This window comes from Zonotrichia leucophrys, chromosome 18, assembly GCF_028769735.1.
Source record: "Zonotrichia leucophrys gambelii isolate GWCS_2022_RI chromosome 18, RI_Zleu_2.0, whole genome shotgun sequence".
In the NCBI taxonomy this organism is placed as follows: Eukaryota; Metazoa; Chordata; class Aves; order Passeriformes; family Passerellidae; genus Zonotrichia; species Zonotrichia leucophrys.
Window position 1 is genome coordinate 7358916 of NC_088187.1, and position 25164 is coordinate 7384079.

At 38.6% G+C, this 25164-nt stretch overlaps 1 protein-coding gene across 5 annotated transcripts in view; it reads left to right on the forward strand.

The window, feature by feature from the left end:
• STXBP4 (syntaxin binding protein 4) overlaps positions 1-25164 on the forward strand; it is a 66186-nt gene that overhangs the window by 37316 nt on the left and 3706 nt on the right. For all 5 annotated transcript variants that reach the window (XM_064728684.1, XM_064728685.1, XM_064728686.1 and 2 more), the window contains exon 22: positions 14468-14525. In XM_064728684.1, coding sequence (XP_064584754.1) covers positions 14468-14525 — 58 coding nt within the window. The remainder of the gene's footprint in view (positions 1-14467; positions 14526-25164) is intronic.

A 25164-nucleotide genomic window follows, 5' to 3' on the forward strand; every position in this document is an offset into this window, starting at 1 on the left:
CTTGGGTGATTCTTCAGGCAAAGACTCTGGAAAAAGAACAACAGCTCCTTTTCCAGGGCTTACTGCTTCAGGATCCTCCAGACCTCAAATGCAAATAATGAAGTAATAAACAGAATAATCAGGCTCATCCCTTGAAAGAGCCATTCTTCATCTTCTTTAAGGAGTGTAAGCTCTTTTTAGAAACCAAGCCTTGAGAGGCCGTTCTGCTTTGCAGAATGTGAGCATCTCCTGAACACTTGAAATGACTTCCATCATGCAGAGGATAATAATGCCTCAGTGAAGAACTGCAGCATTTAAAAGTAGTTTCTGCCTGCACTTAGTAGACCATATGGTGCAAATCATGCTACAAAGAGTAGTGATAGCATTTTCTTCTTTTCTATTACAAATTTAGAAAAGGAATACACTGGGTACTGGTAATGACCAAAATCTGATTAACCCTGGAACATACTTATCTCCTCATCAAAGAGCAGGCAATCAGCATTTTGAAATGGGCACTCATATAACACAGCTTTCAAGTATTTTGGCTGCTGATTTCCTCCCTCTGCCTCTGACACTTCTGTCCAAAAATACAATCTTGCTGCAATTGACACAATTCCAACCATCCACATCCAGGAAGTGCTCTGAAGCCAGGGTCTCCACTCAGTGGGAACTCAAGCACTGAATTTTGAGCTTTTTTATCCCATCACGTTCCTGTAATTTGCTCTCAGCCTGGGATCTGACATGAGGCAATCATGCTGAAGTTCATTCAAATGATATCCAAATTAATACAGATTCCAAAACTCCTACTTAATTTACTCATATTGATCTTGCCAGTCACTATGCATTTGATTTTGAAGATCCTACAGGCAGAAGTTTAGTTGCCTGGATCTTATTTCATTTCCCTGAATGCTGACTAGATAAAAGAAGAGAATAGAAACTGCTGCTGCTCAGCATCCATTAGTGCCTGTTCTCTTGATGGTTAAAATTGCTTTTGATTTTTGGGCAATGCCTTAGATCTTTGGCATTAAAAGCTGAAATATTGGATCTATCCATTTCTTCAGTTTAGGGATTTTTCAGCTATAATGTGTTTAAATGCCAAAACCATTCCATAGTCAGGAAAGTGTCAGTTATCCCTTCCTGTTCTTTTGACAGTGTGGGTGGAACTAAGCTGTAGAGTAACAAGGCTTCACAAATAACTAAGCTGGAGCAAGGCTTCACAAATAACAATTTTGCTATTTTGAAAAGGGCCAGTATTATTAAGTATTCATATACACACAGGCCTGGTGTGTTTGTCTATCACAACAGAATAAATGCTATTTATTTATACATTCATTATACATTATTTATTCATACATTTTTGCTATTCTGTTTTTGAATCTTGTATTTTATGAACACAGCAGTGCTGTAACTTTGTGCAGGTAATTGGCTGTAGTTCATCAGCCAGAACATCAGCTGCTCCCCCTCCCCTTTTTACCTTCTGCCTGTACATCAAAATCCAGCTGTTACTGTGGCATGTCCTGTTAACTTCTATTAGTTTGGCTCCTGATATTAAAGATGCTGTATCTTCTTGTATTTTTAGTATTAGGCAAAATTATTTCCTGTAAGATCCAGTTTGTGGGAGGAGTGTGCATTGAGGGAATTCCTCTGACATTCTTTCAGCTGATGAACTACAACTGTACCTGTCCTTCCCCACTGGAAGCAGCATAATGACAACTAAAGAGATAACTCTGTGTATTCATTGTTCTGGCAAGGCCATAAATATTAAAGTGAATTACTGAAATCAGAAATAGAAGAGCCCTGATAAATTATACAGAGTATATCCTGAACGCAGGTGTACAGCTCCCTTTTTAATAGTTTTTGCTAGCAAAAAAATTAATATCACTGCTGTGTGCTTTAAAGGTAAAAAGCTTATATTTGTCAGCTAAACATTAGCTGAGACAGTACTTCCACTAGAAAATATTGATTTGGTGACATTAATATGTATTATTTCTTTGAAACTTTTAACAACAACAGAAGTAGTGAGTTTTCCCAAAAGAAAATTTATCAACTGTTTTATTCAAAGGAAAATTTCACAGTTTTGTTATCCCTGAAGGTTGATTTTTTTTTTTCCTCCTAACAAAAATACATGACGGTAAGATAGTTTCATTTTTGTCAAAAGTAATATGATTAGGTTATTCAATGAACTTTTTACTGTTGAATCTTATTTGAGTTGACATTAAAAAGAAAATATAGAAATCTCAGCATTACATTATTTTAATTTTTACAATAAACATCAGTTATATCCAAGTTGAGAAGTAGATCTGTTTCACATTATATTACAGACCTTGTTAAATTTTTGCCTTCCTTTGAAAATCAGAATGTTTCATTAAAAATTTGATACCTTTTTTGCAACTCTTTAGATTCATTGCAAATCAGATCACAGGAAGAAACCCAAAGGTTTCTTTAATTTTTATGCAAGTACAACTTATGTACTTGCATAAAAATTAAAATTCAAAGTTGCATAACAAGGAAAATGGCTTCTGTAATCTTCAGGAAAAAAATCCAATCATATTTAATATCATTTTACAAGGATGCAGTCAAGAATGCAAAAGCTTTTTTTTACATAACTATTTACTTGCAGCAAGACTTTTAATTTTCTGGAAATCATTTAAATGTCCAATTTTGCCTGCTCGGTAAAAAAAAAAAAATGAAGAGTTGCAATTCTGACAGTGTTCATAGAACTGTAATTTCAAAAAGAAAATCTGTCCAAGAATTTGAATATGTTTCATTGCAACAGAAAATAAATGTTGCAACTAAGAAATGTAATACTGTACAGTATTGAAAATAATTCTAATATAAATAAAATTGAGTGTGTATAAAATTAATTTGAAAAGGGAGCACTAAACGTCTGAGACAAGTCCATTCTCTCTCCAGTGAGTAAGTCTGATACAAACTGCTTTACTGATGTCATTCCTACACTTTGATTAAAATTATTGCCCCAATTTTTAAAGAAATTTGAGTCACAAAGCAGCTGAGTTGTTCATTCATAGGTAAGAACAACAAAAACTCAAGGATTTAATAAAAGTCTTCTGAATTTAATACTTACAGTTTTTTCTGATTAAGTGTCTTAATGATAGGAAATCCTGAAAGGAGCTTTTTTTTTTCCTTCCTGGACAGTATCCTACAATTACTAAAATTTAGTATTACACTAGAGATTGTATTCTCCAGCAGCCTTTGGTAACTGTCAGGTTTATCAGTGACTTGTAAAAATTCTTTGCTTCTGGTTTGTCATTACTGTGTGTGATGTTTATGCAGTGACTTTTCATTGAACAAAAATGCCTGGACCATGAAACATTGTCAGGGAGCACCTTTGCACTGTCTGACCTGGAAATCTTCATTGGGGAAGGAATGACTGATGAGGAAGCACAGACAGCCATGGGCTCCCTTTCAACATTTTACTGAGTTGGTTTCTTGCCTTCTTTATCATAATTTCTGCAGTTCAGTACTGTAGCTCTGATGCAAAGTTTCAGTGCTGTGTGCTGGATCCACATTCATTTTGTAATGCATGGTGGTTATCCACATATTTTTTAGGTGATTTAGACTTACAGCTGTGGTTTGCAGGCTGCACTGGCTCATCAGCCACTGAGCTGCAAAAATCTCATGACTGATTTACAGCTTGTCTGCAGAACCTGGACTCTTTTCTATTCTTTTCAATTGCAAGATTTGTTATGATAATCTGGGAGAGGTTTTGATGTTGGGTGGTGATCTCTGACTCAAAAAAAAAAAAATAAATAAAAAAAGAGGCTTCCAAGCTGTAAGCATCATCATTGATGAAATACTATCATTTAAGTGCTTATCTGTACTTAAAGCAGTGCCAATAATGTTATGGAAATAAGTTATGCCAGTGCAGCCAAATCAAGGCTAATAAAAAATATAACAGAAAAAAAAATTCAGAATAACCAAAAAAAAAAGAAAAAAGAAGACCAAAAACCCCCCTTTTGCTGTTTTACCTTTCACTGTGGTTTTGTTGTTTTGTTTGATTTTAGTGTTAATTTTGGGGTGTGAATACAAGTGCTGTCTGATGAGCCTTGAAAACATTCTCTAAACCCTGTTTCTCTGGCCAGGATTGCCTTGGGCTTACAAGAAATACTTTAAAGGAGACAAGAGAGGATTTTTTGGTGCATAATATAATTAAAATGTATCACCTCCATGAACACAAGACATAAAAACGCTGTGCAAATGGGAAGCAGAACAAATGTCTGCATATAATGTAAATTACACAAAAATGTAGAAAAGTAGCACTCAGGAGTTTGCCAACAAGGCATCAGAAAAGATTTAGCTGGGAAGGACCTGCAGCAATTAGACCGTGCATCCGTGTGCCTCCAGCAACACAAATTATTATTAGCTCAGACAAACAGGTATTTGTCTGACATATCCCACTGCTTCTGTGGGCCAGCTATTGCTATCCTTAATTATCTTTGCCCCTAGATACCTTTTCCTTTGGCTGAAATCCTCCTCACTGTGGTTAAAGCCTGTTAGTACTTGTCTTGACCCCACTACTTCCTCTTAGTGGCAGCATTTAAAATATTTGAAGATTATGTAGCATCTCCACCCAGTTTGCTGTTCCCCCAAATGAGTGACGCCAGTTTGGTGAATTTTTCTCTACACCACATCTCTCCTGGCCACTTCCTTACCTTTGCAATTCTCTGACTTCTCTCCAATTCATCAAAGTTATACTGAGTTCTGTACTTGAGAGCTTCCTGCAGGAGACAAAAATGGAATAACCTTGTTTGCTTTAACATGAACTCACACCATGTCCCAAATGGTGCTTCCTTTCCCCAGTAGCTCCATGTTACTGATTCCTGTGAAGTTTGGACTTACTTCTACTCCCAGAACCAAAGGCATTTGGGTGTGCCCACTTCCCTCTGGGCAGCTGATTATCCACATCTTGAATACAACACTTTGTTGTTGTCTTTATCCAGCTGCACCCTCTTTACTTCAGACATTTGATCCAGTTAGTCAAGCCCTTACAAAATTCTAATCTTGTTTTTCAATGGCATTTCAAAGAAAGGTCCTTTTACCAATGGGTTTTAAATCCTGAATTATCCCCAAACTCCCCTTCCTTGGGCTAAACCCACGTTTTGTTGAGTGTGAGTGAGGAATGACATTCTTTTCACCTAACTGGCCTTACTTGGGGGTGCTGTTACAGGGGCCGGGAACTAGACCCTGCTTATTTAATTTGGTGTCCAAGTATCAGAACATTACAGTAATTACGGACAAGCAGAGAAGCCAGATAAAAGCTGACACTAATAAGGACAGAATAATTTTAGACCCTGATCAAATCAGAAAATACATTTAAATATTAGTTATGAACAAGTTGCATGCTGATTTATTGGTGATTGAATATGCATGTTAATCCCCATGTTTCACAGCAAGGAAAAACACAATTCAGTGTCTAAAGCTTGTATTTCAAGACAGTTCTTTAATGTGACCTAGATTTCAGAACTCTGTTGTTGCTGCTAGAAAAGCAAATTATTCTCTCTCCATTCACTTACCTTTAATGAGAAAAGATGAGTCAGCTTTTAAATAGGCACTGCCTGTCCTGACTTTCAAATCAAAACATTTTAATAATGAAAAACAAGTGATATAATAATATCTTAAAATACAGATGACCTAACAAGATTAGTGCAGTCTCATTAGGATAATTTCCAGCATTTTTAATCTCTGAAAAAAAAAACTTCATTAAAAATCTACAGACTTGTTTCATTCAGACTGTGACCCCTCTATGAAAAAATTAGTTGACTTGGTTGCCTCTTGCCATACAAGTTGTATTTGCTCTCGGTAACTATGGAGACTGAAATCAAAACTCTCCAGATTCAACAATTTTACTGGATGGTAAATACTTCCTAAACTGTCTCTCTATTAATTTCTGTTGACATAATGCTTAGAATTTTGATATATTAATCCTTCATTATAGCATGGTGTTTTGACATAAGGGAGGAAACAAACTTTGAATTTCTGTGGCACGGAAATGCAAATTGTTCCCAAGTTGGAGAAAACACCCAGGGGAGGCAGGAATTGGTCTCTGCCCCAGATCAGTGTCTGCAAGCCAGAAAATTCCCTGGTGAGACAGGAATTTATCCTTGAGGGGTCAGTCCCAGATCCAAGGCTGACATCTCCTGTTTGCACTGGCAGGGAGAGCTCAGATTGAGGCTGTGGGCAGGGGTGGGTACCCCAGTGTCCCCCTGTGGGTCTGGGTGTCAGCGAGCACCTGTGCCACCATTGAAGGTGACCAAAACCAAAGTGACCATTGCAGTGGAGCTGACCCAAAGCACTGTGTGTGCTTTTGGCAGGCAGCGCTGAGTTCATTTTCTTTGAGCATCCTGAGAGATCTGGATTCATGCTGACAAGGGGAAGGGGGATGAGCAGCATTCCCTTTGTTGGGAATCAGCGTGTGCTGGAGCTGTCAGGGCTCATCTTGTCTCAGAGGGCTCGTAGGCTTTGCTGTCAGCTCCTGCAGTTGTCACATTTTTTCACTTCTCCTCAGTAGGTAGGAGTGAGAAGCTGAGGGCCAGCAGAGTTCCTCAGACATGTACGGCGCACAAGTGTGTTCATTTAAATGGAAAGAAGTACAAGGAAAGTTGATTGCCAAGAATGAGAGAGGAAGCTTTTTTAAAAGTGTGTTTTAAGGAGAATTTGCAAGAGGAAAACATAATTACTTGGTGCTTGTAAAGGAGACCTAAAAGAGGTACAAAATGCATGTATGGCTCCCACTAGATGTGTTACCTCATGGCATGAGGCATATGGATCATTAACTGGGAGTTAAGGAGGGAGATTTTTGCCTTGCATTAGTGATTGCTGTGGGTATTGTGTTTGGTAACAGAAATTTTCTTTTCACTGTAAATTTTACCTTTACACTTCAGGTAAAGTTCTGTATGCTAAATGGAGGCACTTGGTGATTTTTTTCCCCCTTCGGATTTATAACAAAAAAGGAGATCCATCTTAGATTTTAAGAACTTTTAACATTATTTCTAAATTGTTTAAAATTATTTCTAAAAACCCTTCATTTACCCATGTGTAGCTAAAGGCTTTTTTATATCAGGCTAAAAGGATGTCTTGAGTGGATGTATTCTTACAATTCTTGCTTCAAAAAGAAAAAATATTACTTTGGTCAGTCCTTGCTGTGAGATGAGCTGAGCACAGAGTGGTTCTGTCTCTCTATTGTAGGTGGTTTATGCCAACCCCTTCTGCAGTTTAATTTCATCATCAGTGCAAAAAAAGTGAGATATTACTTAGCAAGAAAGGCATATCATGTAATACTATTGCTTTTTAAATCTCAGACAATTTCTGCTCCATTCCAATTTTAGGCAGTCATTTTAATTTGTTACCAATGAATGCTTTCTAATTAAACTTGCATTTAACGATCACATGCGTCAGTGAGCAGTGGCAGCTGACAGTGATGGAAGGGGGTGGAAAGCACAATGGATGCTGACAGGAGAACTTGATCCAGTGAGGGAAGGAGATGGGTGAATTCCAGAACAGAGGAATCAAGGGAGCAAGAAAAGAAGGAAACTGGGGGAAAAGAAATGATTTCTTGGGACATGCAGTGAAGTATTCCAGGCTATTCCTAATTACCTGGTTCTGGTGGTGAATGCCCTGTGTGCAGAGCCTTAAATTTCTGCAATAAGAATGGGTTATTCCAGGTTCTTTTTAATAATCTGAAAGTGGCTTGTACCAATTCAGAACAAGAATGTTCCCCAGAGAGTAATGCCATGAATTTAACTTTTTTTAGCCTATATGGCATTGGTGTAAAATTCCCCAGTGCAGGACTGTTTCCCTAATTTAAGAATTAATTATGTGTTCCCTGTGTTCTCTTCAGCAGTTCAAGATTCACAGGTATAAACAAAATTAATTTCAATTTAATTTATGCAAATATTCCTCAGAAATTACTTTGTAACTTGCAGTGTGTTCAGTCAGCATGGAAGCAATAATGCATTCTTGACTCATCCCAAGTGGACAGCATCATGTTAACAGTCAATAGTGGGAAACTGCAAAAAAAAGCTCGCAATTAATTCATAGAAAGGAATATTTTTTAAAAAACTGGAAGGGGCTGAGAAAAATGTAATGAGGAACATGTGTTTACCATTTTTCAACCTTAGCAGGGAGCAGTACCAGCCCTGTGATCCTCGGGTACTGCATTTCTCTCACTGTGTCACTAATTGAGACTTGGCTGTAGAAGCCTTTAACACTAAAATAAAACAAAACATCTTTAACTTGGCAAACAAAACAGATGGGAGCCACTGGAGGATATGGAACAGATTTCTTTTTCTTTGCAGCCTTTTCTGTGAAATAGGTGGATTTCTGCATTCTTCAGTTTTCTGATTTTTCTGTATGGTCTCCACCTTATCAACAGATTCTTGACCACAGTAAGCCACATAATTTGGAGTGGTTGATCACTGCATCCTTTTGTATTTTCACTGCATAGCCAGTAGCATTTTAGAAAGAAGCAGTGTAGGTGAAAATTACAAAAGTCAGCATCAAATAATCAGTATGTTAAATGCATTTTAAAAGCAAATTCTAAGAGCCAGTGGATTATACAAAATCCAGTGTTTGTTTGGTGAGAAGAAGCTGGTCTGAAATCCCTCCCAGCTTCCACTATCCCTCACTTTTGAAGGTTTATGCTCTCCTGAGCTAATGCATTAACAAATGTATTGCACCCATGACTGAAATGTTATAATACTGAGGGACAAGCAGCTTCATGGTATCTTGGCCTCCTCAAAAGCCTTTTTTGAACATCTGACCATCAAATGTGTGATGTGGAAAGACTTTGGAAGCCAGTTGATTAGAAGCATATTGAAATAAGCTTGGTTTTTTTGATCCAAGTTGCTAAAGAATTACTTTTTTTCCAAGAGGTAATTATTTTGTAATTATTTTGACTACTACTAACGTCCTGCACAGATTAAAATGAGCATTGCTTCCTCTGTTTGCTTATCTTGTTAAGCACCTAAGAGTTTTGTGAAAGTAGATAATTAGTTTCTCTGAAACATATGTACTTTGGGGGTTTTTTTCTGTTGTATTTCCAACATTCAGCTTCTGAAAAGGTACAATTTTAAAGATAATTCTTTCTCCTTCTTAAAGACACAGCACAAACCTCATTGCTCAGGTGACTGTAGCTCTCACTCATTTCTGAAGAACTTCAAATTGTGCAGAGTCTGTTGTGACTTTGGATTTCCTTGTTAGGTAGGAGAGGAAAATGTCTGTAGTAATGTCTGACCACATGTGCTGTTTGAGGTCATTCTTATTTCCTTAAATTTTACTCGGTTGACTGGTCATTGTTCATAAATTGCAATTGCTCTTGTGTTCAAACTGTTTCTAATTAACTGTACCAAGCTTTTCACAGACAAGTATTAGAATAGAAGAAAGACATTTATAACAGTTTGTCATTTCAGAATTACCAAAAAGATCTAAAAGTTGTTCATATAATCCTTCAGCATGAAACACAAGCTATTTAATAACCCCTCCTAAATTTTAAGTTGTAATTGTTTTAATCCATGATTAATGAGTTTGCCAACATAGATGGGTCAATATGTTATGATTAATAAGTAGTGGAAAAACACAAGCTCATCTTTCACCATGCCCTGAGTGTCCAAATAAGACAAATACTGTTCCTGAAGCCTGGTTTCTAGGAACAGACTGAAGGGACACAAGCCAATCTGCCACCCATAGTCCAAATCAGCCGAAGTTTCAGTTGCTACTATTTCCCAGATGTCTCTACTAGAAGACTACTGAGTCATCTTTGTTTTATTAAGTGACCAAAAACAAAAGAGAAAACCAATTTTTTTTTTAAAAGGAATTTGATATGTGAAAAAAAAGGAATGGAATGTCCCCTCAGCAGAGTATTATTTATGAAAGGAAACATATTTGGTTTTGGGAAGAGCACTTGAAATGATCTAAAGTGACACACAAGCAAATGCCAGAAGTGCATATTCACTGCTGAAAGCTGTTTTCCTGAACCTGAGTGTTCATGATTTAATTCACAAAAAAGCAGGAATATTACCAATTAAAAACAGCTTATATTATTGATAGCCTCAAAAAATAAAAGTCCATTTTGTGCCTGCACCCTTCTGAACATTCTGGATGAACAAGGGTGGATATTTCTCTGCCGATTTTTGCTTTAGTTGTGTCAAATTCCATAAGTGACAGACAGGGGTTCCTCTGCTAGTCTCACACCATGATACCTCTCTGGGATATTCCAGTAGCACTCAGGAGACTGAAACCAGGCAAGTTAGAACCAACAAATCAGTCCTTCAGCATTCCATCTTCTTTGCATTGCTTAAAGCTCAGAAGAGAAGAGCCAAAGGCACTGGGGATCTTAATTAACACCTTTTCCTTTATTATTGAACCCACTGGAGGAAGGTTTAAATGTTGATAAGAGCTGAAATTGATGGCTATTGAAAAGAGATCAGAATTCAGAACCACATTTATCAAGTGACAGAGAAAACTGGTTTTAATGTCATTTAGCAAATCTTCTGTATCAGAACCCTTTTAGGAGGTAATTCCTGTTTCTTAAAAAAACCCATCATTTTTGAGACTTGATACTAAATACAAATAAATTATCAGGAGATAAATAAAGGGTATGAGCTGGCCCATAATCTAGTATGTGAAAAAGACATGTACAACTGAAAAAGTCATAAAAGGATATGTAACAAAGACATCCTTGTTTCTGTTGTTGATCAAAGAGTGGTTCATTGTGATACAGAATATGTGTACAATGTGGCTTTAGCATTGCAGGTAGATACTACATCCCTTAAACTTGATTAATATTCCAGATGCTGTTTACCCATAGCAGGAAGGGAATCACAGCCAGAGACCCTTTTAATGGGGGATAGCAGAGGTGTGAACAATGCTGGAAATCAGTTTGTGTTTCACAGGGAGAGCACTTAGGGTGAGGTTGGCACCTCTGGGATGCAGCTGTCCCTGAGCACTCCTTCCAGGTCCATCAGTGCTCTTTGGTGCCTGCTGCAATGGAAGGAGGGTTTTAAACTCTGGCCCCAAGGCCAAAAGAAAGCACTTAAAGACATACTTATCTAGAAGCATCTAAATAGGGCAAATCTAGATAGAATCCTAGTGCACAGTGCATTCATTTTAGAGATTCTTACTATAGGCTCTAAATATCTCATTTCCTTTGAGTAATTTTGTCAAAAATTAAGCAAAATAGAGCATTTATGGACTGCAGTATTTTGATGTCAGGATTGCAGTGGTTGAGTCAACTGAATGTTCTGATGTTGTATCTGCTTTAGTACTTTCATCTGCTGATCTCCACATATCTTTTGCTTTAATAATTTTTAACTAGATTATTTAGGGGGGGCTGGAAATCACCCAACTACATTATTGCAGTTTCTAGGTTTCATAACTGGCCAGGAAAATGAGGCTTTTCCCCCAATACCTGTATTTCCCCCTTTTTTCCTTTAGACACATGAGGGATCATGTCATGTGTGGTGTTATTGAGGGAGAGCACACACATTTTCTCTTGGGAGCTGCAGGCAAAGCCTTCCATGTCTGTCACTTCCTACAGGTTTATCATTCGGGCTGATGCTCATCTCTGTTTTTTTCTGGGACCCACAGTGTCAGTGCTGGTGCAGGTTTTGTCCTGTTAGGCCAAGGAGGTGATGAAGATCGATGAGCTCCACACTTATCAGGGATCAGGAAGGTTCTGTTTGCCCGAGGGCTTCATTTCCCCTCAGCTTTATGTAACTGCAGAGCAGTGGTTATCCACTCAGGGGTTATCCCAGCTGGCAGCTCAGGGAAGGAGGAGCAGTCCCCAGGGACCCTGGGGTCTGTGCTGGGGACTGCTGGGGCACAAACAACAGCAACTGGTTCCTTGGTTGTGTTTGTCACAGAGAATTACAGACATTTCTTTGGCATTAACCCTAATTAAATGCACATACTCAGAACAAAATGCTGGTAGGTTATTGTGTATTTTGACTAAAGCGCTCTCTCTCAGGAGACTGCTCTTCCTTTTGCATGCACAATTGCTTTTGCAGTTTTACCTTTTCTTTACCTTGCAGAAGGTAAATAGTCACAAGTGTTTGAATAGCAAGAAGCTCCCTGTTTTCTGCTGAAATGAACTAGTTTTTAAATACTGTAAATCCAAGATTTCTTAAGATGATCTATGCAGACAACTGAAGCCAAATATATTATTTATGAAGATTCATCAAGGAGACTGTAGCAGTTCACACTAGAGATTATAAATATGCAGGAAATCTGAGATTGCTGGAGTTTATGTAGGCTAAATCCTGTATATTTCAGACTGTTTTTCTGACTTTTTCTGCTCCTTTACCTCCCATTTACTCCAGGTGAGAGCTTAGCAGCCTTTCAAAGCAAGTCCTGGGACAAACAACAAATTTGACCCTGGAGGGTGTGAAAAAATAAAGCAGGAGGAAGTAGAACAACTTATGAATGATTCATGGAGACAGTGAGCTTGGAGGAAGTGGAGATGATGTCTGGGGAAATACGATGCAAAACATGAGAGGTTCCTAGCTACCAGGGGAAATACAAGAAATAGAAGTACAAATCTGAAAGGGAAGTAATAAAGAGAACAGCACTAAAAACCTAGTGGAGAGCAAGTAAAAAATTTGAAAAATAAAAGCATTAAAAAACCTATAGATGTATGTGGAGTGTGGAAACATACAAAGAATGGATAGGATACACAACCTAATGCATACAAAGTCAAAAAGGCAAATAAAGCATTGGAGATATTTCCAGAGTTCCATTTCTAGGTGACAAATGTATTCAGTGAATTTGAAAAGCAAAGTCTTCAGTGCGTAAGGGAAGAGTACAGAACGTTTATTGCTACCTATGTACAGTTCTTCAGTTAGAAGAGGAAAAAAGGGCCATAATTTTAATCAAATCACCAGTGGAAAAAAGTGCAGTTATCACTGATAAATGAAACAGGTGATGTAGGGGATCTGTGTGAGCACAGAGCAGATCCTGGGCTTTCACTCATAATTGAGCAAATCTCTTGTCATTTATTTGGATATGCATGCTTCATGCAGGAAAAAGGAAAGGCCAGGGCAGATGGAAGCAATTGAGGGATGAATCCCATAGCCATTTAAATAATCAGAAAATACCCATGCTGGATAAAGGTCCCATCTTTCATGGGAGAGGAAGGAAGAACCAGTGAGCATGTCTGGCATATTTATAGTTTAAACATCCTTTTCTTCCTCCCTTCATAATGGAGTCAGAGCCTGAGAGCTGCTACACAGCAGCTGCTTTGTGTTTAAAGGGAAGTGGCTGTGGATTGTTCTCTTTGAAAGGCAGTGGGTAGTGTGTTTTGAGGAACAGATTGTATAGATCTGTTCTAAACTGAAAATGTGAAAAAGCTTGATATAAGTGACTAATGGGGGTAAAACTGATAGAAAAAAAATAAATTAATCCAATGGGTTTTTTCTTTTCCAAGCTGTACTGACTGATGGCAGTGCTGTTCTAGTTCCCAGTTCTCAAGTTCCCTTCCTGAGTTCTGGTTCCTTGTTGCTCCTCACTGGGTGCCTGCAGGTGTAATTCCTTCCCAGGGGGTTTGTACCAGCTGCAGTGTGCCCAGTCCTCATTCAGTGGCTGTAATGAGCTCTGTTCATACTGGAGAACTGAAGTTACCCCTCTCCAGACCTTTAAGAAGAACCACACTAGGGACAAAGGTGTGACAACAGAAGAAAGTCAGCCTTTTAAAAAAGAAATTTAAAAAAATAAACATGTGCACTTAGGGCAGTCCTTGGGAGGAGGCAGCTTTCAAAGCTCAGATGGTGCGTGCGGTCCAGCACATTTTCCAAATAAAAGTTTTAAACCAAAAGCAGGCTCACAGATGGTTCTAATGAGCTGGTCTTTGAGATACACAGGGACTTGAACAAAAATAGTTTAACTCCTAAAACACTAACATTTCGAGATGAGTTTCAGGCAAAACAGTTCAAGAACAATTTATCTTGCTCATTTAAATTTTATATATATTTGTAGTCTCAAAAAATCCAGTTTTTCAGGACCTTGCACTTGCCATTATGTACTTTACAGTACATTATCACAAAAGCAGGAGCATTTTGACACAGGGACTGATGCTTCTTTCTCCAGCGCTTTTCAGAGTTAGTTACTTACAAAGAGTTAGTTTTGAACAAATGGGTATTAAAAATATAAAGATTTGCTAGGATAATTTAATTTTTAAAGGAATATAGAATAGTACCCTACTAGAAGTATTAATCATCATTCTAGTAATAGAAGTATCATCAAATGATACTTATCAAAAAGTATCATCTGTTAATAAATCATCAAAACTAGTAGCTTTGTGGCACAGCAAGTATTTGTTAAACTGTATTGTTTATATCATTATCTATTACAAAAATAGGAATTGATTTCTAAACTTTTATATTTGAAATGACAGCATTGTAACTTACAGTATTTCAAAACTATGTTCTCTGTTTCACTTGAGTTTTGAGAGACTTCTTATTTCTTTATCTCCTCTTAGGTCTGCCTTATGGATGGGAAGAAGCTTATACAGCTGATGGAATCAAATATTTTATCAAGTGAGTAGTTCTGGGGAGAACGGGTCAGAGTTGAAATAGAAGCACATCAGACTAAATATATTTTCAGTCCTGGAATTAATGGAAACATTTATTGCACTGTATGCTGTTTTTTCTAGAATATAGTGAAGATTAATTTATATTATAGGGTTTTTTTAATAATTATTCCTCTTAAAGACTGAAGGAAATGGTGAAAAATATAATTCACCTCCATTCCATATATATAATGATCTAGGTAATAATAAGTTATTCTAGCTGCCGAAATTTCCACGGTATTTAATTCTTATAGGTGCCAGAAACACAGTTTTGCAGGTGGAAACACTGTTCTGCAGTCTCCTAAAAGAGAGGAAGGGCAGCAAATAACTTATTTTATCCCAAACTCTTTCAAAAGTCACGTAAATAACACTGAACTTGATGCATTAACTGGCAAAGAAAAGCAGGGGTTTTTTCCTTTTTTTTCAAGCACACTGCTCAGTTGTCCTTGCCTCACCCCGTGCTGCCTCGAGCGAGATGTATTAAAGCAGACATGTTTTTTTCTGCAGAGGTTTCCAAACACACTGTATATGATCCTGCATTCCAGCTCTAATCAAAGGGTGCCTTTTCTTTTCAGACAGATGTAGGTTACTACATGAGATTTATACAAAAAAAAACCCCAAAAACTAGAAAAATAGCTTAGGAAATGAAAGTGAATTAAAAGCCAATTTCGTAGCAATGGAAATAAATACAGGAGGCTCTATCAAAATAGAGCACTGTTCCCTTGGGCTCTCTGTTCATGCAGAGAGCCATGAGAGGACAGCTGGGAAGTTAAGGTGGATGCTGGACTCTTTTCTGGGTAATGCTATGGGTTTGTATCTGTGTGACTGGAAACTGAGCTTGAAGATGGTATTATCAATAAAGGCAAATAAAATTTAGAATCAGAACAGAAGAAATGACACAAATGACACATTCTTGAAGCATCTCCCCTGGGATTTTTTTTGTTTTGTTTTTTCCTGTGTTTGTCATGGTTATGTATCTCAGTGGCTCAGCAGAAAGCTGGATTTGGTGGATATGTGCAGACAGGTCTTTCTGAGCTCACTTGGATGCTGAACCATTACAGATGTGACAAGCAGATGCTTATTAGCAACAGCAGAAACTCAGCTACTCTAGGTGGTGCAAGCCTAATTTGCAGAAAGCATCAGATGTTTGCGTCTTATGTTATCCTTGTTGCAACTACAGATTGGAACTCGGGAGTTCACATGAAAAAGCTTTTTCAGGAATTTTTGTAGATCTCACTGTTAGTGACTCTCTTCATTTGCTTCTGGTGACAGTGCCCAGGTTTTCCATTGCTGTTACCTTCTGTAACCTGTCCTAAAAATTTCTGCCTGTCAGTCTTTGTGAGGAAGAAAGGCAAGGAAAATTTATCCATTTAATGGCAGAGAAGGGTGTGAAATCACCCTTCGTGACCACTGGTTAAAAACTTCTTCTGAGTGGAGTCACCACACTGAAGTAGTGTTAGAGTTCTCAATGCAGCTCATTAGAATGGAATTAACTCAGCATTTCAATAGCACATCATGGTAATTAATATTATTTTTAACTGTTTCCTTGTTTTGCTTTCATCACTGTTTCCAAATGCCTTTGCAGAGTGTAAGCCAGGCTGTTTGCATGCCTGGCAGTCCATACCTCTTACTACACTGTGTAATGTACATGAAATCAGCTGTCAACTGTTTGGAGCAAGGAGCACGGCTTGCACAGTCCCTTGTTTCTAACACCAAATGGTGGAGATTTCAGGGTGAAAACCAACACTGAAAAGATCCTTTTTCTAGAAGGAACTTAGCTTGAGGGGCCATTTTATCAGCTGATCCTTTCCAGAAGGATTTAATCTTAATTGTTTAAATGGGGATTATCAGAATAGTTGATACTTCACAGCCCTGGTACTAATGCTGTAACCTTCTTGTTCTCTTTGGCTGTGAATGTCAATCCTTTTATTCTACTTTAGAATCCTTTCATTCATTTTTAGCCCAGCCAAGGCTATGAGGGGCTTAAGAGTATTTCAACACTAGCCCACTTCCTGTATACAAATATACAATCAAATATTATTTTAATTAGCAGTTGCCTTCAGTTCCAACATGCTTTATTGGGCCATCAAGTAGCTGAGTCCATAAATCTATACATTATAAATCTAATGCAGTAAACACCCCAGAAAGGAATCTTAATAGCACATAAGCTTGAGACAGCTTGCTGTAAAATTTCCATAAATATCTCTGAAGGGGTGTAGCAATATGAGGTGCATGAGAAATCAGAGTTTAAAAGAAGCAAACCAGCTGGCTTGTGTTACACACTAAAGTGAAACCCACTTATGTGAATAATTGACATGAATAAAACATTTACATCGGGCTGAGCAGCTCCCTGTACCTACCAGGGAAAGCTGAATCTTGTCCATGAATCCTGACTTCAGGAAAACTTTAGAAATCACCACTTTTATCCAGCAAATCATTTCAGCTTCAGCAAATTATTTTCAATCAACCAGATTGTCAGGACTAGGCAATGCTGCAAGTGTGAGAAACCACCCTTTAGACTTCTAAAACTGACCTGAGCCTGGGCTGGGCATTAAACTCATTTTTACAGCTTTACTATGGAATAGCAAACTGGAATTGAAGCCTCTCTGAGTTAAAGCTCAGTGTGCACTAGGAAAAACACTAGTTCAAGTGTCTTACTAAAATGAAATAAATTAACAGTTACCAAAGGACAAAAATTCCAACAGTATATAGAGATCAGCTTCACTGCAAATGTAACTTCCCTCCTTCCAGGCAGTAAAGGTGGAATTTGGGCCCAGATATATTTTAAGATAACTTGTTTTACTTTAAAATAACAGAGAGGACAAGCACTGTTGTGTTTTTGCGTAGCAATACCACCAGTCATTCACACATGGCACCAGATTCATGCCCCATCAAGAGAAACAAGGCACTGGTGCCTGTTTCCTCACCAATTTACATTTGGAATCTCAATCCTTTTTATACTGGCTGGGTATCCCATTCCAATGTTTAGTTGTTCTCACAGTGAAGAATATTTTGTTAACCTGGACAAAATTTCCCCTGAAGCAACTTGTGCTCCTTGCTTCTTGTCTGTGCCCAACATCCTTGTGAGAAGAGTGGGCTGAACACACCCAGTTCCTTCAACATTTCTTCATGTGCCATGTTCTCCGACCCTCTCATCACCTTGGTCACCTCCTCTGGATCCTCCCCCATTTTTCTCTTCTCTGTCTTGAACTTGGAGGATCAGTGCATTGAAGAGACCCCACAAAATAAGGTTAAAAAGTTCATTAATTAATTTGACTATGAGGTGATTGATGAAGGCATTTTTTAAGTTACTGATTTTCAAATAGACATTTCTGTCCCAAACAGACATTTCATCTGTAAGTCCCAGAAACACAAAGGGGCCAATGAGCCCTCATAAAGTATCCCCTACACCCAGATGAGTTGAGAGCACTTAGAGTCAGCTGGGAGGCATTAGGATGGGAAAAGTTTTGTAAAGAGGGGAAAGGCCATCTTATTCACTTTTGAAGTTTTCATGTGGCTGGTTTTGCCCAGACATAGTTCAGGTGTTAAATGAGTTTACAAAGTGTTATAACCAACCACCACTAGAACAAAATCTCACTTTTGCTGTATGCTCCAGCACTAAAATCCTGCAGTGCAAACAGTGTCTATTCATTCTGCCACTGAACTGATTTTGTGAATTAGGAATTTCTGGGTTTGATTTTCAAATAGGAGAAGGAGTCTGTGCAGAACTGCCCTCCCAGGGAGGCACCATAATGCTAATTAATGGTTTCATCCTGATAGTCTAAAATCACACAAGAACAGCATAAAACCCCATAGCTGGGACAAACTCATTTTTCCCCAGAAAATCCATTCTAGTTAATCTCTTCCATCCTCCCACTGTGTTCACCTTTAACATATGGCAGCTCTGTATCATAAGGCTGGCACCTAAAATTAGGCAGGCCCTTGCTATGCTCCCTCCTACTCCCACCCACTCCTTGCATATGTATGTGGTTTGTAAGGACCAGCTGTGAATTTTGCCCCTGTAAACACTGTTTCTCTAGCATTTTAATAGGACTAGATTTCAAATATTCTACATTAACACCTATTTTCCTCAAGAATGCTTATCTTAAATTTTCACAAAAGGCAAGTAGAAGTTCAAATATTTTAAAACTTTTAGGATCTTTCCCCTTAGATGTATTAGGGCCTGTGATGTTTTCTATCTTACAACCAAGGGGAAACAGTAATGCTTTGTTTAGGGTTATCCTTCAGCAATTTATCTAAAAATCAGAAGTTTCCCATGGAGGCATTGTGTACTTCAGGTGCTCCATTGGAAGGTGGAGAATTTGCTCCAGGTTAAGTAGAAGCCTAAAGTCAATACTTAGAAAATACAGATTAATAAAAACCACACATGATGTGTTCTGGTGGATTTTAAAATCATGCCTAACAAATCAGGTTTCTACTTGGAAAGCAGACACATTGTATTTAGATACTATAAAATTTTATTTTGTTTGGTCTTGCTTGGGAAAGAGACACCATTCACTTTACTGAAAACTGGGCATTCATAGAAACTGTTTATCATTTTAGCTGAGCTAAGAATAGCAGAGCATGTGTGATAGATGAAGAACTTCTGTAGTATAAACATTGATGGTTTGCAGCATCAGAGTTAAAGGTGTCATCATAAAAGGAAATAAATCACAATTGATTTTACTTACTGCATGGTAACTTGAAAATATAAATTGGTTCTTTTCCTAAATATTCTCTGCACATTTCTACTGCTTTATAAATGAAGGATGCAAATCCCAACACACTGAGGTGTGTTCATTTCTGAATTCATTCCTGAATACTCTGGTGTATTACAATATCCTGGTTATCTGCAGGTTATCTCTAGCAAGGGTTGTGGCTCTTGCTAGAAGAAATCAGTTAAGTTCAAATCATAGCAGACCTTATGTAGAAGTAAATTTCTCTGTGTTCCACTTAGTTTCCAGTCAGTTCAGAGTAGCAAACTAAGGAAACTCATGATCTGCCATACTGATTTCAGCATGGAATTGAAATTCCCCTGGACTGAATCCAGTGCCAGCTCTGTTCCCAGCTCCTTGTAAAGCAGTAGGCAAGTTACTTGCACCAAAATTAGCAGTTATCAAGTCATCATTGTAGGTGTCCCCATCTTAACTCTGATGTTTTGTGGGTAGGGATGGGTAATTTGAGGCATGCAGTGCTGGTTCCACCAAGTTCAAAGAAAGCTGCAGTTACTTTGCATCTCTTAAAATTTGGACTTTTCCAATTGTACATTTCATTAAAAAAGAGGTTGTTTTTGAAAACAATTCCTTTTACCTGTCATCCTCAAATTCTCCTGAATGAAAATAAAGAATAGTTATATAGTCACAAGAAGTGGCAAATATTTAAATAGAGCTGGCTGAGCACTAACCAGGTGCTGTCTGCTATTATTGCTGTTTAAAGTACAGGGACCCAGAGCTGTGTCCATCCATCAGCTCAGCATCAGCTCACACTCCTTCTGCAGAAGCCCTGTGAATCTGGCTAGTCCTGACATGTTTCTCTTAGATTTCTGGAATTCAGTTTCTCTGATTCTCACTGAAATCATTTTGCATGACTGTAAGTAAAATAATCTCAGATGTAGAACTAGGAAACTTGGCATTGGATTTTATGATAACATGAGCTTGTAATACAAGAATGTTAAGACCTTAAGCTGCTTTTGGTTGGGCAATCTTTTTTTTTCCTGGGAGGTTGTTTGTTTTTTAATATCAAGAACCAAAATGGAGAAACATTCTTTCAGCTTCTGGCCTGTCACAGAAGGCATCTGTTAAAATTTCTTTTGTGAGAAAACACAAGAAAGTGAAATTCTTTTGCTCCCTGGGTTTTGGGAGTGCTGTCAGAAGCAGATCAAAGCACACAGCAAGGTTTTTTAGGATGTGCTTCATCTGAGCAGAGTCAGTGCTCCAGGTTCGTGTCAGTTTAGTGCACAGGAGTTTAAACAAAAGCCTTGAACGTGCTCTGATGCATTTGCAAATACACAGCACTGGAATTCTTGTGCAGCTCACTTAGACACAGGACTGTGAGTAACTGCACACATTGAACCAGCACTGCCAGAGGAGCAGCATTGGCTGAGGGGAGAGATTCAGGTAGATTGAGAGATTCAGGTAGATTCAGGTAGATTCAGAGATTCAGGTAGATTCAGGTAGATTCAGAGATTCAGGTAGATTCATATAGATTCAGAGTTTCAGGTAGATTCAGGTAGATTCAGAGAGATTCTCTGGGGGAGACAGATTTCAGGTGGTACTTTCAAGCTGAGAAGTGCCTGGGATGTCTCTCAAACCTTAGTTCTGATTCAGCCTTGGCTCAGATCCTGCTGTTGTTAGTGATTTTATTTTAGTTCAGGCAATTTGTTTATTGTTGACAGTTTTTAATGATGCAGCACACACTATTTGGCTGGATAAATCTTCTTCCTAGTGATTAGTGCCCTCTGAAATGGCTCATAGATTTTTCTGAGTAGACAAGGGTTTAATTGGTTTAATCAAGGAATAAATAGCAAGACTGTCTTCTGGGGTTTCACTTTATATCCCTCAATCTTTAATTAATACTCAAGCAAAATCTGCAGTCTCGGAGGGAAACACAAGAAACATTTATGTTGCCTCAGGACACAGCTCCATGAGGTGACAAGTGCTCTTGATCTTATTACACCAGTAAAATTAAGGTCACTGACATTTTCCAGGACCTGCCCAGCATCTCCTGGGGTACTATTAGAGGTTGCATTTTCCTTTTGTAAGAGGGTACAGGCTGAAATGAATTTTAACAAAAAAAGAAAAAAGAAAAAATGAATGTTTCCATTCAAATAATCCTATCTTGATAAATGCAGTGCAAAAACCCTTCTCAAGCTGCCTTGAGGATTCATGTCTGGTATCTGTCATCCTTAGATGCTCTCAGGATTGATGGATTGATTGATTGATTGATTGATTGATAGATAATACTTGCATCAATGTCACTCAGTTGTTTTATTTTGCTCTAATTGCTTACCTGCTAAATTAAAATGCTTTAGTTACAGCTCAGAATAAGTTCTTCCTGGCAGATCCTCCCAGCATTTGCTCTTCAAAATAGCAAGTTTTCCAGTGCTTGACAGCATTTAGTGTCTGCTTTCCAGCCCCTGGCCTTTCCAAAGGGGATTCCAGCCATGACAGACACCTTGGCTGGTGTGTGCTGCCTCCAAGAGCTGGAGAAACAAAATATGAATATACCAAGTTTAAATTCATAAGGGACAGCAGCAAAGTGTTAAAGCACTGGCTCTGGAAAGCTGAGAAATAGTTTAAGTGCATTCCTGAGATGTGTGAGGTGCAGCACCAGCAGCTCCATATTCTATTTAATAGAGTAATGGAGTGATTTAGAAGCAGGTAGAGATTTGAGGGCAACAGAATTGACCCACTTCCAGCATTTTGGCCATCCTGTCTACCAAATATTGCTGTATTCATCTAAACTCCACAGCCATGTGAGGGAGCCAGCTATTGCCTTGATCCCATGGACTTCAGGAGCAGCAACTCCTGGAACTCTGCTCCATTGTGACCTGCTCTGATAGGGAAGGGTGATTCTCCTTCCCTGCCAGGATGTGAAGGTCCTTAAGATGCTGCTGCAAGCTGAGACAGCTCCACTATAGTGCAGGATCTATGTTTGATTATATATTTTCTAATTATACAACATTTCCAAATGTGCCCAAGGAATTCTGCTCATGGCTTAAGAGAGTTGCTTTACAGAAGCATGAGAATAAGAGCTGAGAGCCTTCTCTGAGGTGTGAAATTTGGGGAAGAGGGTTTGAAAGGGATAAAGGATCCTTGCAAAGCAAAGGGCTGTCCCAAGCACCAGGGGAGCAGGAACAGAAGGGCCTGACAACAAAAGCCAAAGGCAGTAATTCCAGCAAATGTTGTGTGGAGTCCAGCACAGAGTGACACAGAGCCTGTGCTAGAGCAGGCAGGGAGGAGGGAAGAGCCTCTGCATGGAGGATTAAGTTTCAGGACCTTCATTCAGAGGCATTGTTCTTTATTTCCCTGTATTCTGGCCCTCATTGGCCTCCAAGCCAGCAGTGCCCAGGCCTGCATGCCAGTGGGCAAGAGGGAGTGAGGATTGGTGTTCCCTGCCCTCTGGCAGATGGCACACCCTCCTTCCACAGCAACCCCAGCCCTTCCCACAGGGAGATGTGTTCAAGTGTGAAAACTACCAAAGCACCATGTGGAACAGATTTCTGGGTAGTGTAGAGCACATCCCCTTCAAACCCATTGCATCTACTACACCTCACAGTGCTGTTTGCTGCATTCTTTAATGAAAATTGCAGTAGCAACAGTGAAGCACCAAAGGGTGAAGCTCCCAGGGTGTGCAGTGTCCCTGCTCTCAGCAGCACTGGGGCCACCAGCCCTTTGCAGAGATCAGGAACAGCTTCATCAAGCATCAATATTCTTCAGCTGAGCACTCTTGTGTGTTAAAGGGCTAGTGAAGATTGGGAAATCAAAAAGCAAAGGCAGATTAAAAGTTTAGTGAAATTACTACTATGGATTACATGGATTTAGTTTATGGGGTATGCTCATTAAGGAGGAAAACATGGGGTTTTTGTTGTTTTACATGAGCAGAGTTTCACTTTCATCTTCCATACTGCTCAGTTTGGTAGAGAAGAACAGGGCTCATCTGAGGCCAGAATTTAGCATTTTAAGTTCAGATACAGCTAAATCCTTTTTGGTCCCTAATGAGTAATGGTCCCTGTCCATTAGGAGAGTTTGACTGAGTAATTGCTTATGGTGGCATCTCCTCTCAGAACTGATCCCAAACAAATGGATCTTGCACAAGGTGGCTCCTTTGACAGCTCAGGAACCCTGGGAATGCAGTTGAAACATTGAGCCAGATGTTGTGAATGTCATCTCATATCAAAATGGGAGAAAAAAAACCAACTTCCAATAATTCATGTTAGGTTTGTAGGGCAACATCCTGCACTGAGACCCACAGCACTTGTGCTGTCTGCAGGACTTCACAGTTCCCTGTCAGGCTCCAGATTTTGGCCCTGGCTGGAGAGCACAATTTAAGGTGAAAAAGATGTCTTGATAATGCTTAAAATCTTTTAAAAAATGTGCAGATATTTTTTCCACTAGCTTTTCTCTGAATTTTTGAGTTATTCTTTTCTTAAAAGATTGTCTGAGGTTGTAGTTTCAAAAGAAATAATTTTCCATGTGAAGAAGGAAGAGCCATAAGGAGAGTAATTATAATGGCATTTGAAATAATCCACTACTATTTCTTTGCCAAAACATCCCTCTGTGCTCATGTTTTGTTTTCCCAAGCTCTGAAATTTGTCCTGCAGTTTGCTAATGTTAAAAAGACAGCCTAATCTACTGACATATTTCCAGATCAAATGTTTCTGTTTTCTAGCAATAAATTTGGCTGCCCTCCGATAGCAGTGATTTGTTTGAAAACCTAAAAATCTTTAAATGTTGCTAATTGCTCTGAAAATGTTAAATTAGACTTTTGAACAGGAACATTTGCAAATGGAAAATGTTGTACATTTAAACTTTGTAATGCTGGCTTTCCAAATATTCCTTTAATATTCAAATCAGTTGCATCAGTTAAACAAAACCTAGAGGTAGATTGGGACTCCCTCTCACTTTTTATTGCTGGCCCTAACACACAAATCAGAGAGGATGTATTTCTAATACAAGAATGTTCTCCAAACCAGTAAATCTGGGATTATCTCTTCGGACTGATTATGTCAAAGCTCTTTAGTCACAGCACTTTTGGAGAGCTAAAAATAAACAGCAGCAGGGTTTATACATTTATTCTCTACCTAAATAATCTGCACGTATTGTGTGTGTCTGTCTACAATGTGAGACATGGTATCTGGACTTAATGTTTATTTATAAGAGCTCTTTTCCTAGGAAGGATTTTGGCAAAGGGTTTAAACCAAACTGTCTTAAGAGAATTGCCCGTGGGATAAAGTCTAGAGCAAGTTGAAAGGAGCTGGGTTCAAACCAGAAGTGTTTGCAGCCAGACAACAGAGCAAAACTTTTGGGCCCTGTGTCTTAAAAATGAATGAAAACTGGTTCTTTTCTTTCTTACCAGTGATGAAACAATCTTATGCCATCAAATACAGAGAAAGGTAACCCAGATTTCAGTGCCACAGTTCTGCACTGTTAAAAATCTGGAGAATTTTGTGCATTTAATTTGTGTGAGAGCAAACTGAAGTTCTCAAAGCAGCAGCAGGAAGTTGGGCATGCTGTCATTTGCCTCCTGGCCCTGGAGAGTGTAGGAGAAAAATCTTCTGAAGAAGAAACACTTTACAAAGAATTTTTAGTTGGATATGTCAAAGATCTGTGGATGCCTTTCCATGTAACTCTTGACTCCTGTGCAGTCCCTCCCATTTCACAGGGTTGGTGCTGCATGCTCAGGTGAAAATGGAGCCAGGGCTTCAGGTACACAGCAGGTCAGGGCATGCTACACGAGGAAGTAAAATGGGAAAAAGAAAAATATTCTAAAATCATTTTGTTCTTATTTAAATTCAGTAATGGATTGCTCAGAAATGGTTTGATAAAAGTAGGCAATATAAACACTTAAAACAGTGCTGGAGGCAATAAGTCTTGCATTGGCAGAGG